Source organism: Vombatus ursinus, unplaced genomic scaffold (genome assembly GCF_900497805.2).
Source record: "Vombatus ursinus unplaced genomic scaffold, bare-nosed wombat genome assembly UNPS02014810.1, whole genome shotgun sequence".
NCBI classification, from domain to species: domain Eukaryota; kingdom Metazoa; phylum Chordata; class Mammalia; order Diprotodontia; family Vombatidae; genus Vombatus; species Vombatus ursinus.
In genome coordinates, this window is record NW_020954588.1 from 17,617,025 (window position 1) to 17,633,722 (window position 16,698).

Consider the following 16,698-nt stretch of genomic DNA (forward strand, 5'->3'; position numbering starts at 1 on the left):
CCCCCCCAACCTCCTGCTCCTCCTCTCCCCGCCCCCTCAGCCTCCCATTCCCCCCAACCCCTCGCGCCGCAGGCCCTCTGCTTCTCCCCACCCCACCCCTCCCCGCCACAGCGTCGGCGGCCTCTTCCTCCTCCCCGCGGCGGCGGGCGCCAGGCCGGGCCGGCGGGGCCGCACTGCGCATGAGCGTGAGCCGGAAGCGCTGTGAGAGCAGCCGCCGCCGCCGCCGCCGAGGCCGCCGCCGCCGCCGCCGCCGTCCATTCGCTGCGGAGCCGGGAGGAGGCGGAGGCGGCGGGGAGGAGGAGGAGGAGGAGGAGGAGGAGGAGGTGGAGGTGGAGGAGGAGGGGAGGAGGAGAGGAGGAGGAGGAGGAGAGGAGAGGCCTGGAGGACACCAACATGGTGAGGAGGCGCCGCGCCTGTCCGCCCGCCCCCGGCCCGGCTCCGCTCCCCGCCCGCCGCCGCCGCCACGCGAGGCCCGAGGAGGCGTCGGGCCTAGTCCGGAGGCCCGGCTCCGGCGGAGGCTGCGGCAGCTGCGGAGCCCGGGCCCCCGGGAGCCGCTCCGCGGGGCCGGGCCGGGCCATTGTGTGCGCGCCCGGGGGGGAGGGGGCGCGGGACGGGAGCGAGGCCGGCCGGGAGCCCGCCCGGAGCCCGCCCTGCGCGGCGCTGTGCCCGGGGCCGTGGGCTCGTGCCGCCCGGAGCCGCTGCCAGCCGGAGCGCGGGCAGGGCCGAGGCCGGGCCGGGGACCCCGGGGCGCCGCGCCGCGCGTGGGGGTCCCCGGGCGGGAGTGGGCGCGGGCGGGGGAGGGGACATTTGACATTGTCATGCCGCGAGGGTGAGTGTGCGCGCGTGTGTGTGGGAGGGCGAGTGCGCGTGTGCGGTTGCGAGTGCCCCGCACTCGTCCGGGCCTTCGGGGCAGACAATGCCCGTGCGAGTGCTGGTCAGCGCCCCCGGAGCCCGCGGCGGAGGGCCCGCGCCCGCCCCCGGTGGGGGGGGCTCCTGCTGGGCGGGGAGCCGCGGACCCGCCGGCCCGGCGCGCGGCAAAGTTTGTGTCTCCCCGATTCATCGCCCGTGTCCCCGTCCGAAGCCCGGAGACAGAAGCGCCGATTGTGTGTTGTCAGACACTGGCACACATTGTCTCGGTGGAGACTCCTGGCATGTGGGTGGGTCGTCCAGTGGGGTCCCGGCCGTGCGGGGGCTGCGGCTGCTGCCGCGCGCGAGCCTCCATTCCTCAGGTGCGCCGCCGGCCGTGGGGATGCCTGGCCGGGCGGGACGCGCGTGGGAGCCCGCTGCGGGCCTCGCGGGCTTGGGCTTGCCATCCGACCGGAACGCGCGCGCACACACACACACATCCGTGTCTGTCACCGGCAGAGGGGTCTATATAGGCATGCATACTTATATGTGGTGCATGTTACTATATTTTACATACTATATAGTACATAATATACACAATGTGTTATATGACATATACTTTAGAATTATAAAATATGTGCTCTGTAAGTATATAACATACTATATTAGCATGTAACACGTACTATAGTAGTGTAAAATAAATACTATATAAGTCTGTAACACATACTACATAAATATAATCTGTTCCCTATATTATTATATAGCATATACTTTTAGTATAAAAATACCTATATAAATATATACTATATTAGCCCATAATATATACTGTAAGTATCTGCTATATACTATATGAGTAGGTAATATACAGTATACATCATAATATCTTAGTATATAAATGTGGCATATTACTATACTATGTACTGTGGGCTATATATTATAGTACCATAGTATATATTATATCATAGTGTATATTACTATATAACATTAGTGTGCAATATGCTACTTATTACTATATTAAAATTATTACTATATGGGGTGTATGTATATTTAAAAATATATTCATGTATGTATTGTACATATACGTGGATATACATATATACACATACACATATACATACATATATATGCATATATCTTTATATCTGTCTATCTATATATGGATACACATATCCACATACTCCATACTGTTGGTGATAACAAATCATTAATTTTGAAATGTTTTTTGGTGGATGTTGTTTTTAACTAAACTATTAATATAGCATAGGTGCTAGTGGATGTAATTAAATAAAGATCTTAAATGTAATGCTACCTTCTTCATAAATAGTATCTGTGTGCATTCAAGTATCACCATTATGCTTTAAAATACCTGAATGCACACAGATACTGTTTATTTAGTATTAAAGAAAAAAAATGCTTATTCATTTAATCATCCTGTCAAGGTAATATTAAGGTAATCCCAGTATTTTTTCCATCAATAATAAAACCCATGAAGCAAATAATAGTAAACTATGTAGTGTTACTGTTAAAAGTGTATAATAGTATCTTATTTGACTCTCACATCAGTCTTGTGAATAATAGTAGAAGAAATACCCACATTTTACAGAAGAATTTGAACCTCAGAGGTTTTGACTCATCCAGGGTCACAAGTCAGTGTTGGAACCCTAGAAAACTAATCTTTTTTTTTTTTTAATTATAAATTTAGTGCTCTTTATGTTATGCTGTACACTGCCTGCCCACTTCTTTTTGGTGGCAAGAACCTTCAAAGCAGGAAGCTTTAGTTCTTACATCTTGTTGAAATTTCAAATGAAGTCAATACAGGACAAGTGCTGAACTACCTAGAGAAAACAATACAGTGCATTTTCATGACTTTATTGTGTTTTTGTTTGTTTGTTTATTGTGACTATGAAGGATAGGCAGGCATGAATAGGTCTGGATGAGATCACAGATCCATTCAAACAAGAGGATACTTCCCCTGCTAAAGTCCTCTGGTCTGATACAGAGTATGGGGAGATGACCTTGGGTTCTTGAAGGCTGTGCCAGCAGAATCCTATCTCTGTGGTTCTGCCACTTTGGAAAAGCTTCCAGAATGGGCGATGGAATACATTATATAGTGGTTGTGCCACGTGAGCTGAGTTCAGAAGAGGCTAATCTCTACTAGATTGACAGCAAGTGCAGTACATTTTTTGTCCATAACAACTTTTAGTCCACAAACATTTATTAAGCACTTGCTGTATGCCAGGCACTGTGCTAATAATAAGCACTGGGGATAGAAAGAAAGGCAAGACCACGTACAGAGTTCCTAAGAGATTCTTTGATCTCCCACAATGAGCAGATAACAGATCCTTGAAGTATAGAGGCTTCTCAAGTTTATTGATGCCATAATATATATTTTTGGGAAAGGAACAGTTTTGTACTCTAAAGAATACATTTATTAAAGTTTATACAGTTGTTTTATAAATTGGGGTAGTTGATAAGTTTCAAATTGTGGCAGTTTTACATATGTGAGATTTTACTTTCAAAATCATGATTTGGTGTAGTGGAAAGAGGACTGACCTGGGAATGAGAAGACCTAGAGTCTGGTCTCAGTCTACCACTAACTTGACCTTGGGGGTTCACTTACCTTCCCTGAGTCTCAGTTTCTTTCATTGTAAAGTCTGTGAACTTTACACTAACTGTTGTAGCTAAAGTTGATATTCATGTCATAACTAAATCTTTTTACTAGCTTTGGATCTTAAGATTTGGTAGGAAAATGAGATTGAAAAATTAAAGTATTAGTACTTGTTTTAATCTAAATCTTTTTTTTTATTTAAAGAAACCAAATGATCATCTGAGTTAAATAATTCAGATAGTGTTATATTGATGAATCATGTGCTTATGAATTAAGATTGAGATATCACACTTTTGAATTATTTAGTTTTAATGACTTGGTTAAAAAAATCAGTATAAGATGAAACATGGATTTTTAAATTACCAGAAATTACCTGTCCAAATGTATACCATCCTGTCCCACAACCATGGGAGGCTATAAACCTATCTGAGGGATGAGATTTTTCACTATTGATGATATTAGGGAGGGATGTGTTGTAGGTTTTTGGAAGGTGATTCCAAAGTAGCCATTCCAAAAGTGTTTTGAACTACTTTGAATGTATGTATTGATATATTTATTAAGAAGCAGTCTCATTCCTCCACAAAAGTAGACCTTATACAGATGTTAGGGCCAGTCTGGTATAGTGGAAAGTTAGCTTGATATGATGGAAAGAGCATTAGATTTGGTGCCAGAAGACCTGGTTTGAAGTTCCAGCTGCTACTTATTACTTGTATGGACTTTAGGGAAATGTATTGACCTATAGTCCTCAGTTTTCTCATCTGTAAAATGAGGAACCTCTTTGACCTCTGTCAACTCTAAATTGATCTTTGTTCTGCCTTCTCATGTGTCCTGTTATAAAGTTTGAAAAATTATAAACAGCAACCCAAAATCAGTCTGTTCTATTAGTCTACACAAAGCCTCTATTGGAATCATCATTCCTTACTACTCATATTTTAGTCATGTACTCACTTATTAACTAACTGTAAGGCTGCAATAAAATATGTTGAATTTGACTTAATAACTCTAAGGTGGATGTCCGCTAAAGTCTACTTTTCATGCTGCATTATGAAGTAGATGTGACCCTAAGCCCAAAAGGATATTGCATTGCAAGGGAAGCCCAGGCAGGTGCATCCAAACAGGAGAGACTTCAAGTGTGGCTGCAAAGAGGGGTTCTGTCTTGGTGATGTATGTGGGGAGGTTACAGTTTAGCCAAGTTTGTTGAAGCTCAGCACAGAAAAGTTGGCTGCCCGCTAAAGGAGTTTTTCTGGCCACAAGAATTCATGAAGATAGACTACACTAAGTCCTAGTGGGGTTGAGATGTAAATAAAGGTGGGGTGGAGACAGAGAGTAACTACGTGGATGACATCATGGGTCCTTGAAATATTTGAACATATACGTTAGTGAAATAATTTTTAAAAAAAGATCTTAATCAAATTGTAAGTTGCTTTGTATAGAGAAAAATTTTAGGTAATTTAGATAGGATTCTTGGTATATTTTAAATTACATTTTGAATTTTTTTTAAAGCTTTGAACAGTTCATATTCTTTTTGAAAATGGACACCTAAGTTGTTATACCTTTCTTGCTACCACTTTGGGACAGTGAGTTAAATCTCACTTAAGTAGGTAAAACTTACCGTTCTACCAAAATAGTACTTTGGGCAGGCTTTTTGAATAAAACCTTTAGTTGTTTACACTCCTATTAAAATCTGTACTCAGAAAAGGTGACTTTTTATGCAAACACCCTTCCTGTAGAGCTGGTCTTCCAGATTGATTTCTGTGTAATTTCTTACCACATTGAATGGTGGCCTAATTCTTTTTTCTTAACAAGCCAAAATACTTTGGCAAAACATTTTACTTAACTGCTGAAAAACCAACCCTCCCCCAATTTCTTTCTTTCTCTCTCTTTTTTTTTTTTTGGTGCATGTGGTTGTAAAATGTGAGCTACAAGTAATTGAGTATTTTTTATTCTAACTGGACAGGCCTTAATTAGCAGCGAGTGTTTTCAGGTCATGTTTGTCACATACATTGACCCAAGTAGGATAAAAATGTAGAACTTTCTTTTTCAAACTGGATACATGTTTCTCTTTGTGGAAGGATTAGATATGAAATTCGATGAAGAGATATATAGTTCCAGATAGGATTTGGTTGCTCTGTGGATACAAACAATTGCTTGAGTAGAACTAAGTAGCCAATGTACCTAGATGTATTTTAGTTTTTTGGGTTGGTTTTTTTTTTCCAGCAAAAAAAAGGAGGCACCCTTTGAAGCCATATTATGTAATGAATACTATTCACTGAAAGTTATTACTTTCAAGTTATTCTCCATGAAATAGCTAGTATAATTTTAAAAGAATTTTCTTTGTAATTTTTCTGTAGTCAACAATGTGACTTTATTATTTTTAAAAATTACTAAGCACTGACCTCAGAGATCAGCGCTTCAATTAAATGTTCATTGTATATGGCATTTCTAATATTTTTTATGTTCAACTTAATTCAACAAGCCTTTTAAAATTAAGTTTCTGCTAAAGCACTGGGGTTACAAAGGCAAAAACTGAAGCAGTCCCTACCCTCAAGGAACTTAATTTCCACTGGGAATGAGGGTGGGGAAGAGAAACAACATGTACACAGATAATTAATATATAGTATGTTGAAAATAAAAGCAAAATGATTTGGGATGATATCTGAGTTGCAAAATGACTATACCCCAAATCTTTCAACATAAACAATTGTCCATTTTCTAGGAGCTCATTGTACAGATTGTAAAACAAACTGGTCTGTTAACTTCTCTTCCTTTCTTTCTTTTGTTAATTAAAACCTTAGAGAGAGAGCATGGTCATGGGCAAGGGAAAGTAGCCAAACTTGTCAGCTAATTTTGCCACTTGTTAGAAGCTCTGCTAGAGAATTTATTGTGGGGAGATAGTTGAAAATAATCGTAGAATTTTCAAGCTTGAGAGGGGAATTTACAGATTGTTTAGTTCCATTCCCTGTTTTTACAGCTGAGGAGACTGAAAGTGAAAAGGAGTTTTCTTTATTGTGCTATTGGCCCTTTACTTATTCACATGGTTCTCATTTACTTATGTGAAGGTATAGATGGTGTACTTAGCATATTGGAGGTGACACAGACCTGTCCCACATAGAACTCACATACCAGCTGACAGTCCAAATCCCCAAAGATCCCAGCAGGCTAAAACAGTAACGTTTAATAGGACTAAATGGAAAAACTACCTGGGTTCGAAACATCACTCTTCATAAGTACAGGTGGAGGAGGCATGACTAGCAGCTAGGTTATGTGGAAAAGATTGGAAGTTTTTAGTGGATTGTAAACTTAAGAAGTGATCATAGTACAGCATGGGAACAGTGTTCAGAATTGGGGGGTGATCATTTTACTGTTTCTGCTACATTTTAGGACATACATGGACAAGCCGGCACGTAGGAGAGGAAGGACACTGGCATGATAAGGGGCCTAGTTTGTTTATGTCATGAGAAGAAAAAGTGGGTGCTTAGACTGCAGAAGACTTGAAAATATATTAACTGTCATGATAAAGAGAGCTTGGATGTGTTCTATTTGATACTAATAATCAGACATAAAGCAGTGGTTTGAAATTGTGAAAAGGAGACTTGATTTTAAGGAAAAACTTCTTAGCATTTAAAGCGGATTCAAAGTAAAACGGGCTACTTCAGGATCTAATCCTCTTCGCTGGAGGTCTTCAGGTAGAGAATGAATGATTACTATAAGAAATGATAATTTTTGGTTTTGTGTCATCAGAGTTTCCCATTTTATCCCTCCATCTCTTTACTCCCAGAGAGCCAACTGTTATTACAAAGAGTAAAAAAGAGAAAATAAACAGTTCAAAAGAACTAAGCAATACATTGGGAAAAGACTTGCGTTATATTGTTTATTCAGTAGTTTTTCAGTCTGTTTGACTCTTTGTGACTCCATTGGGGTTTTCTTGGCCACGATACTGGAGTGGTTTGCCATTTCCTTCTCCAGATCATTTTTACAGATGAGGAAACTGAGGCAAACAGGGTTAAGTGACTTGTCCAGGGTCATCCAACTAGTAAGCATCTGAGGCCAGATTTGAACCCAGGAAGATGAGTCTTCCTGACTCCAGGCCCCGCATCCTATCCATTGTACCAGCAAACCTATAGTGTCCTATTCCTTCACCCTCCAAAGCAGGTGGTGAATGCCTTTTCATATTTCTTCTTTGGGATCAAGCTTGCTCATTATAATTTCACAGCAATCAGTTTTGATTCTTTCATTTTGTCATTCATTTATATTGTCATTGTTGTGTAAATTATCTTTCTGCTTCTGCTTATTTTACTGCATCAATTTTTGTAAGAGATGAATACATTTCTAAGTGCTGGTGTAGAGAGTATGGCTGTACAGGTTTGGTTTGGACTGTTAGATGGCCTTTCAAGTCCCTTCCAATCTTGAAGTTCTGTTGAGTCCGGGTACTTTTAATTACCATTGCTTATTATGTGGAATACAAGTAATAGAAGAGTCTCCAAAGATTTAAAAATGAATGTCTACCGTTAAGGCTGTAGAGTGAGTGGTACATCGTGGTGTCAAGAGGCTGCAACATATAACCAATGAGGACCTTTGAAGAAAAATAATAAAAGATGTCATTGAGAAGTGTGACAGGATGGGCCAGTAGTGAGGGCAAGGGATGAGTGGTCCAGAGCCAGGGTGCACTGTGAATACATTCACCGTGTTAAGAGAGCTCAAGGAATACCTCTGGGACTTGTATGGTACCATTAGGGATACACTTAGGGGAAGATATAGACAGGAATCATAGATTGTGTTAAGCCTCATTGGAGGAAGCTCCTAAATCTGTGAGATTAGCAGATGCTAATTCCTACCTCCTTTAGGGAGAATGTTTGTCATGCTACATTTTTACAGCTAGGACTTGGACTTTTTCATAGCAAAGTCAAAGCCAATATTCAGGTTCCACTGCTGAGCATCTTGAATAGACACTACATACTGCATAAGAGTGCTCTTTGTTGTTGTTCAGCAATGCTTATCTTAAAGTTGATTATTCCATATATGAAATATCAGCATGAAAGTAGAAGAGAAAGAGGTTTCCAGTCTGTTAAAGTTCAGCCTTTGGGCAGTCTGATAGATAATTTTAGGTTTGTGTATAATATAGCATTTCTTAAAGGGTATAAAGTAAATTCATAAGTGCGTTGTAGAAAGTTCATAATGTCTTTTCTTTGTTTAGTGAAATAATTTTTTTCAGGTATATTGCTACTATATACTTTGTAACTTTGTGTACTATGATTACATTGTGTATTTATGTATTTCTTTTTTGATTCCTTGGTAACAGTGCAGCACTTTGTGGGTTGTAGAAAATTTCTGAATGAATTTGGCCTGTGCTATACAAAAAAGCAAACATTATTAGGGTAATTATTAGATAAAAATAATTATTTAATTTTTTCTAAGTCTTTTAAATCTAAAACCAAAACTTTTTGTTTCTCCAGTATATATTTTCCCTTCAATTTTGCTTTCTACCCATGGTCTCATCTGTAAAATAAAGGGTTTGGACTTTGGGGCTGCTAAAGTCTTTTTCAGCTCTTAAATCTATAATCCTGTGATCCCATGATTTTCTGTTTTCTGTGAGTCTCAAGCCTTCTTCATCTTCCCCTGTTAACGCTTTGGCTTTTCTATCTCTGAACGTATTAAAACACAGATTTGTAACCGCTTATTTTGTTGCCACCTGTTTTTAAAATGGGCGTATGCTAGGCCTGTAAACACCTTTTCCCTTCTATAGTTTTGCACTCATCTTTAAAATATTAAATTTTTTATAGGAACTTATAGTTAGTTTCACTTCTAAGTGATCTCTCTAGGTAGTCACGACATATTTGTTTGACAGGCTATTAAGTCCCAACGCATATCTTGATAGTTCAAAGGAAAAAAAGGAGCAATTTCCCCTTTTTTTTTTAATTTTAAAATATTCTTTAAAAATAGCTTAAGGAATGGCCACTTTTTTTCTCATGTAAATTAAATATTTAAAATTGCAAATATGTTTTTATTTACCTTTATAGAACTTGGAAGGGTTCTTTCTATACATTTCTGTTGGCCTCCCTTTACTTCTTTCTCTTGAGTTTTTTTTTCCCCTACTTTTTTTTTTTTAAGGGTTCTTTGAAGGTAGTAGAGGAAGGAATATCCTTCAACTGTGTTCTTACTTTGCCCTTTCTGAAATGGTAGCTTTGAAAGCAAACTTTTGAGGCTTTAGAAATAGGCAACAGTTTTCTCCTTTGGCCTTAGCCCTCAAAGGTTTGAGAAAACTTCAGATAGGTGAGTGATTTTTGATGAACCAAGGCTAAATTTGCTACTTGACTACCTAAGTGATTTCTGTATGCCGAAGATAAGATTCCAGAGCTTAACTTTACTTATTTTATTTGAAATATTAAATATTCTGTTACTAGCATAATAAATATGCACATTTTTCTGTGGTCACTTAATGTTTTAAACATTATTACAGATTTTGGTGGAGGGATTGGAGTGGGGATGTGCTAACGTAATTTGAATCTAGAGGTAGTTGGAATAAAGTTAGAAAATTAATTCCTTTAAAAAAACTTTTAGGTCTGGGCATCTTTATTTCCTTCTGATGGTTCTAAAAAAGAAAGATGAAGCAGAGCAGGGTGAGCAGCTGTAAATTTGTGGTCCCAGAATTTAGAAATGGTACTTAAGATTGGTGTTAGGATGCGTTTTATTTTTACAAGTGTCATGTACTGGCATCTTTAAAATTAGGTCTAGAGAATGTTAGGTTTTAGTTTATTGGGAGACTTATCTTATGTGAATGTGAATGCATGCATACTGGTACATGTTAGAATGAAACCTACGGAACAAATTAGTAAATGCTGAGAAGAGTAGGAAAGACTGTGTAATTATTTCTATCCTTCATAAAATTAAGTTTGATCAATTTGGTGGCAATAATATGTTTGTCATGTTCTTCACCTTCATCTTCTGCTCTTTTATACGATATTTATATTGATATAAATGTTAAAATTTGGTATGATTAAATATTAATTAAAATGTACGAATGACGTTTTTGGCTTTTACAAGTTAGTAGATGACTGCAATTCCAAATTTATTGTACTGTTTATTACTTTGTTAGTTTTTGGTAGAGTTGTAATCAAAGCTATGTTACAATTAACAAAGTATCCCATTATCTTCTTGGCAAGACAGTAAAAGAAATAACATAATCAGGTCTTATATACATTTGTATTCTTACTATTGTATCATATTATATCTTTGTTAATATTTGAATAATCTTAACCAATTTTAGTACCAAAAGATGTATTATCTAATTTGGTGACTACTCAAGCATATTCACACAAAAAAATTTCTGGATTAATGGCACATGTTACATTGGGCTGTGCTAAACTTTAATAACTGTGATGCTCTTTGTTGTTAAGTTTGTTTATGCCAGACTTGTGATTTAAAAAAAAATAATAATAAAGAAGGTATTAACATATCCCTCAGTACCTCTTTCCAACCGCAAGAAATGCCTTCTCCTACTTGTGCCTTAATTTATAGAGAATTTTAGAGAAATTTATAGAGAAATTTATATAATTGTACCTTAATTTATAGAGAAGTTCCAGATTCACCTTGCCCCCTTATGCTTGACTCAGGGAGAGTGGGGTGCTTTTTGTTAGATTCTCAAGAGACTTCTCTGTGACTCTGGAGATGAGTATATACATTTTGTCCACCAATTTTGAAGGTAAAAGAGGGGACAGGCTCTGTACGTGACCCAAAATTTATTATACTGACTGAAGACTGCAAAGTTGAATTTACCTACTCTATCTGCTGTACAAATGTTCCAGGCTCTGGGAATCATCTGGGAAATGAAAAGGGGTGGGTGATGGGTGGTGGTGGTGGTGGCTATGAATAACATCTTTGCTAGTGTGAGGATAGTCATTTGGCTTTCTAAGAACCTGCTCTCCCATCCAGTGCCTTGCTAATCAATAGTCAACATGTTTACTTCCTCAGTAGCTACTGGAGAAGAAGATAGCTTAAAGCTTTCTTAATCAATCCTGGCCATATATTTTTACACCTAAACACTGTAATATAAAGTATTGCAATTGCCTTACACCATCCCCCCAAAACAACAACCCTTAAGAATTTACATTTGAACAAATTAAAACATACTGAAATATAGTGTAATTGAATTGGATTTAATGTAATGTAATCTCTTCAAATAAGGACTTTGGACTGGTTGTGTTTAATTATTCATTTCTATAATTTAAAATAATCTTCATAGGTAAGATTTTTCTCAGCTTTTCTTTTATTTCCCAAATCCTCAAATATTTTGCTGTCTGGGAAGTCATCAATAGATTCAACAGATCCATTTTGTCATGCAAAGTCAATCAGTCATCTAACACCTGCTATGTATGATCCAGGTACTGGGCTAAGTGTTGGGGATTCCATGGCAAAGTGAAGTAATTTGTGCCCTGAAGGTGCTTATATTCTGTCAGGGGAGACAACATGTACCTACATAAGTTTGTATAGAAATGTATACAAAGTAAATACAAAGTAGTTTTGAGAGGAAGGGCATTAACAACCTGGGGGATCAAGAAAGGTTTCATGCAAAGAGGTTTGTTCTTGAGCTGAATCTTGAAGGAAATGAACAATTTCAAGAAATAGAAGTGAGGAAGGAGTATAGTCCAGGCTTGAGGGGGTGGCTAGTGCAGTGGCATAGGTCAGTCAGTCAATAAACATTTATTAAATGCCTGCCATGTGTCAGGCACTTTTATAAGTACTGAGATATAAAGAAAGGCCAAAAATAATCCCTGCTCTCAAGGACTTCACATTCTTTTGGGGGACACAACATGTAAGTAACTATGTATGATCAAGCTACATGGAGATAGGAGAAATTGAAGGGCAGAGAGCTGAGAACTAAGATTAATGAAGACTGAGAAAGGCTTCTTGCAGAAGGTGGGACTTCAGTTGCAACTTAGAGATTTTACTAAAGCCAAGGAAGGCAGAAAATGGAGATGAGAGAGAGATTTCCAGACATGGGGGACAGCCAGGGAAAACAGTAGAAGTTGGAAGCTGGAGTGTCTTCTTCAAGAACAGCAAAGAGGTCAGTGTCACTGGACCACAGAGTATGTGGAGGAGAGAAAGGTATAGGAAGCAGGTATTGAAAGGTAGGAAGGAGCCAGATTATGAAGGGTTCTAAAAGTCAAACAGAGGATTTTATATTTGATCCTGGAGGTAATAGGGAGCTGTTGGCATTTATTGAATTAGGTGTTGACGTAGACCTGTGTTTAATGAAGATTCATAGCTGAGTAGAGGATGGACAGGAGTGGGGAGGGACTTGGGGCAGAGAGACCAGTAAGCTATTACAGTAGTCCAGTTGCAAGGTGATGAGGACCTGCATCAGGGTGGGGGCAGTGGCAGTGGAGAGAAAGGAGCATATATGAAAAAATTGAAAGTAGAAATAACAGGCCTTGGCAACAGCTTGAATATGGAAGGAGGGGGAACAGGGGAGAGAATGAGGAGTTGAGGACAGTGGTACTTTCTCCAGTAATGGGAAAGTTAGGAAGAGGGTTGTGGAGGGGGATGCGGAGATCAGTTCAGTTTTGCACATGTCAAGTTTAAGATGTTTCCAGATAGAGTGTAATGTGTGAGGATCATCAAGTTTGACAGGACTGTAACAGATTACCAGAAGGAGAGCAATATATAGACATTATCACCATATAGGATCTATTGGACTAGTCCTAAACAGGTAGATTGTCAAGCAACATGTTATTCTAGAGGTGATGGGGAGCTGCTGGGGTATACTGAGTAATCTCCCCATGCCTCACTTTATTCATGTCTAAAATGAGGGTCTCTTGCCCCTCTACATCTATGATCTTATTAATAGGAGAATGATGTGATCAGACCTGAGTTTTAGGAAAGTTTCTTTTGCAGCTGTGAAGAGTGGATTGAAGTGAGACAGGAAGATCAGTTAACAGGCTAATTCAGTAGTCAGGATGAGAAGTGAGCACCTTCATTAAGTAGTGGCTTTTTGAGAGAGAAGAGCTGGCCCCGATTAATGTTGTGGAGGCAGAAACAAGATTTGGCTGCTGAACATACAAAAGTGACTTAAACTATGCTTTCCTTCCTCCAGCAAAGGAGATTGAAAGCTATAGAGTACAGAGAATAGGATTTGTTAAAGTATATGAAAACCTTTTTTTGTTTGGGTTTACAACTAAACCTTTAAGAAACAAATGACATCAAATGAATAAGAATGGATTATGTATGTATTTGCATATATATGTATGTGTGTATTACCTCTCTCTCTCTCTCTGTGTCAGAGATATTTTAAAAAGAAAGTCAAGGCAACCAGTCTATCCCTGTGGACAAGGACTTTGTCTTCTGCTTTGGTACTGGAATACCATGAAATATCCTCCTACACATTACCTAGTGATGACTTAAGGCTACACTACAGTTTATGAGAAAAAAACCCTGGAGTTTTAGTGACCTACTTACTTAACATGAGTTAACAGTGTGATATGGAAGTTAAAAAGAAATCCACAAAAAACTGATGTGCTCTCTGGATGCGTTAATAAGAGATGAGTAGCCAGAACAAGGGATATTATAGTTCCCACAATGTATACTCTTTGCTGGTCTTATCTCATCTTAAATAAATATTTTTTAATTTCTTAAATATAAGCTTTACACTTTAAGAAGGCCATTGTCAAATTACCAGCATGTTGGGGAGACTTGAAACCATGTCATATCAGTTACTTAGTCTGTACAAGGGAAGTCTTAGGGGAGATAAGATAACTGTCTTCAAGTATTTAGAAGACTGTCATGTGGACAAGGAATTAGGTTTATTTTACTTCTCAGAAGGGCAAAATGAGGAGGAGTGGATAAAAATTGCAAAGAAAGGTTTCAGTTCAATGTTTTAAAAAAGGGCTTTCTAACACTTCTGGAGATGTGTCAAAGTGGAGTGGGCTGCCTTGAGAAGTAGGGAGGGCTTCGTAGAGGCCAGGTGACTGTTTATTGGGGGTGTTGTAACAACCAATTCCTATTCAAATAGGGATTGAAACAGAACCTGAGGTTTTCCCCGAACTTTAAGAAATTATGATTCCAAGTTAATAGCAGGAATTAAAAAAAAAAAACAACCCAATCCTAGTTGTCCTCTGGGATGAATTTGCGTTCATTTTAATCTTCTGTACTTCCTATAACAATTGATGTTATGATGACCCTGAAATACTACAAAATTCTGTATCACAAAATGTTTAAAGTATTTTCAGTGTACTTTGCTTAGGGACAAATGTACACTAGTACATTTTATGACTATTAGTTGCACATTTTCTGCTATAAAGATTGAAATAAAAAAGTTTTCTTGGTTCAGTCTCTGAATTAAGTAGAAAATTTAACTAAATCTTGTTCTTGCCCTTCCATCTCCCTGTAACCCCTTCTCCCTCTTTCATAATATTTTAGTGTAATAAGTATAAAATTCTAGGGAGGAGATGCTTTATCAAAACTTAGAAAATTTCAGAGAGGTGTGTTGAGATTTTGGATATGTAAGTGGTATTCTATGAGTCCATGTCTGAATACACATTGAACTCTTTTTAAAACTGCTTTCTGTCATTTTTAGAACAAGTTAGGAGGGTAGCTAATGGTCACTACTGGCATGTTGCTTGTCTCTGAAGTAACCTGTCCATAAAATACTTGAGGAGAGAGGATTGGTAATTTTACCCCAAATGAGAAGCTCCCTCCCCTTCTGTTTTCAGCAAAAACCAAACAACCCCTTCAAAGGTAGGGTTATTGAAATTTAATTAGTTTAAAAACATCATCACTTTTTAAGAAGAGAGGTCAATTTCAAACTTAGTCATGAGCAATACTGGTTTTGAGGGGGAAAATTAAACTTGGTTTAAAGCATATTTGTTCCATGTTAGTCACATATATTTAATGTTAGCATTGCTTTTTATCTGTTTGATTGTGGGAAATCCTTTGGCTTTTCCTGTTTTGTGAAAATATTTTGAACTTTGACATTTTATTGAAAAGTTGAAAATGCTTTGTAAATATTTATCCACAGGGAGCAGCCTAGGTTAGTGGAAAGATCTCTGGCCTGGGATTCAGACCTGAATTCTAATCCTGGCTCACTATCACTACTTAGCTGTGTGACCTTGGGCAATGAGAAAGAAGACCTTTGGTCTAAAGAGACAAATATGAATCCCAGGGAACTGCCCAACCAACTTCAAGTTTAAAAAGACATGTTCAGAAGGTGAAAGCAAGGGCAGGTAACTAAGGATGAATACAAAAGTGTGAGCAGGGTCAAGATTCAAAAATATGTCCATTGATTACAACATTTGGCCAAATCTAAAAGCTGGAATTGAAAAAAAAAAATGTAAGGTCTTGCTCGTGATTTACAAAAATCAGCTTGAGAGAGGAGAGACTGTATTCAGCTGAAAAAGATTTGTGGATAATACTGGACTTCAAACACAATCTGTGGCAACAGTGTGATATGATAGCCAAAAAATTAACATGATTTTAGACTTTATCTGGTAGCATGATGCCCAGGACAAGCAGCGTGGTATATAGAGGGTTAGCTTTGGAGTCAGGAAGACCTGTGTTCAAGGCCTCTCTGATATATATTGGCTACATGACAAAGAACAGGTCACCTAACCTGCCGGACTCTGTGCAGCTATGTGTGGTTAAATTTCAGCTGCTCTGTTATCAGCAGAGGATGTTTCTACACTTGTGAAATCGTAGGCCTGGACAAAAAAAGATGTCCAGGACTAGAGAACTGAGACAGTCCAGCTGTGCTCTGCCCTTGTTAGAATATATTTGGAGTATTTGTTCACTTCTAGGAGGCAAGTTTAAGAAGGACATTGGCAGTTCTAGAGAGCATTGAGAATGGATTAACTAGGTTGGTGAAAGAAGGGCCTTGAGTTGAAGGAACTGAGATATGTTAGCTTGGAGAAGAGAATAAGGGATTGGGAGGGATGTTAGCAGTCTTCAAGTATTTGAAAGGATCTTAGACATAGAATTTTAGAGTTAGAAGCAGCATTAGACTAGATACATGGCATTCTCACCCCTTGTTTTAGTGGAGAAGAAACAGGCTTAGAGATCCTTGCCCATGGATAGTAACAGAGCCTCAACTAGGATGCATAGTTCTTGTCTAGTGTATTTTCCAGTACTCCAGAACTACTTCCTGACTATTCTTTGGGAGAGTTCAGCCAGTGTTTCCTGTAGACTGACCCCCAGTCCTTTCTTCTGTCCTGGCAGAGGGCTCCCCAATAAAGGGACCTTTACCCTTCACCCTCTTC

General features: G+C 39.1%; 1 protein-coding gene across 1 annotated transcript in view; it reads left to right on the plus strand.

Annotated features, from left to right (window-relative positions):
- The first annotated feature begins 360 nt into the window (after positions 1-360).
- The window catches only part of DCUN1D1 (defective in cullin neddylation 1 domain containing 1), a 40,824-nt gene continuing 24,486 nt past the window's right edge, over positions 361-16,698 (plus strand). The window contains exon 1 of the mRNA XM_027875996.1: positions 361-396. Within this exon, the coding sequence (XP_027731797.1) occupies positions 394-396 (3 nt within the window). The 5' untranslated portion in view covers positions 361-393. The remainder of the gene's footprint in view (positions 397-16,698) is intronic.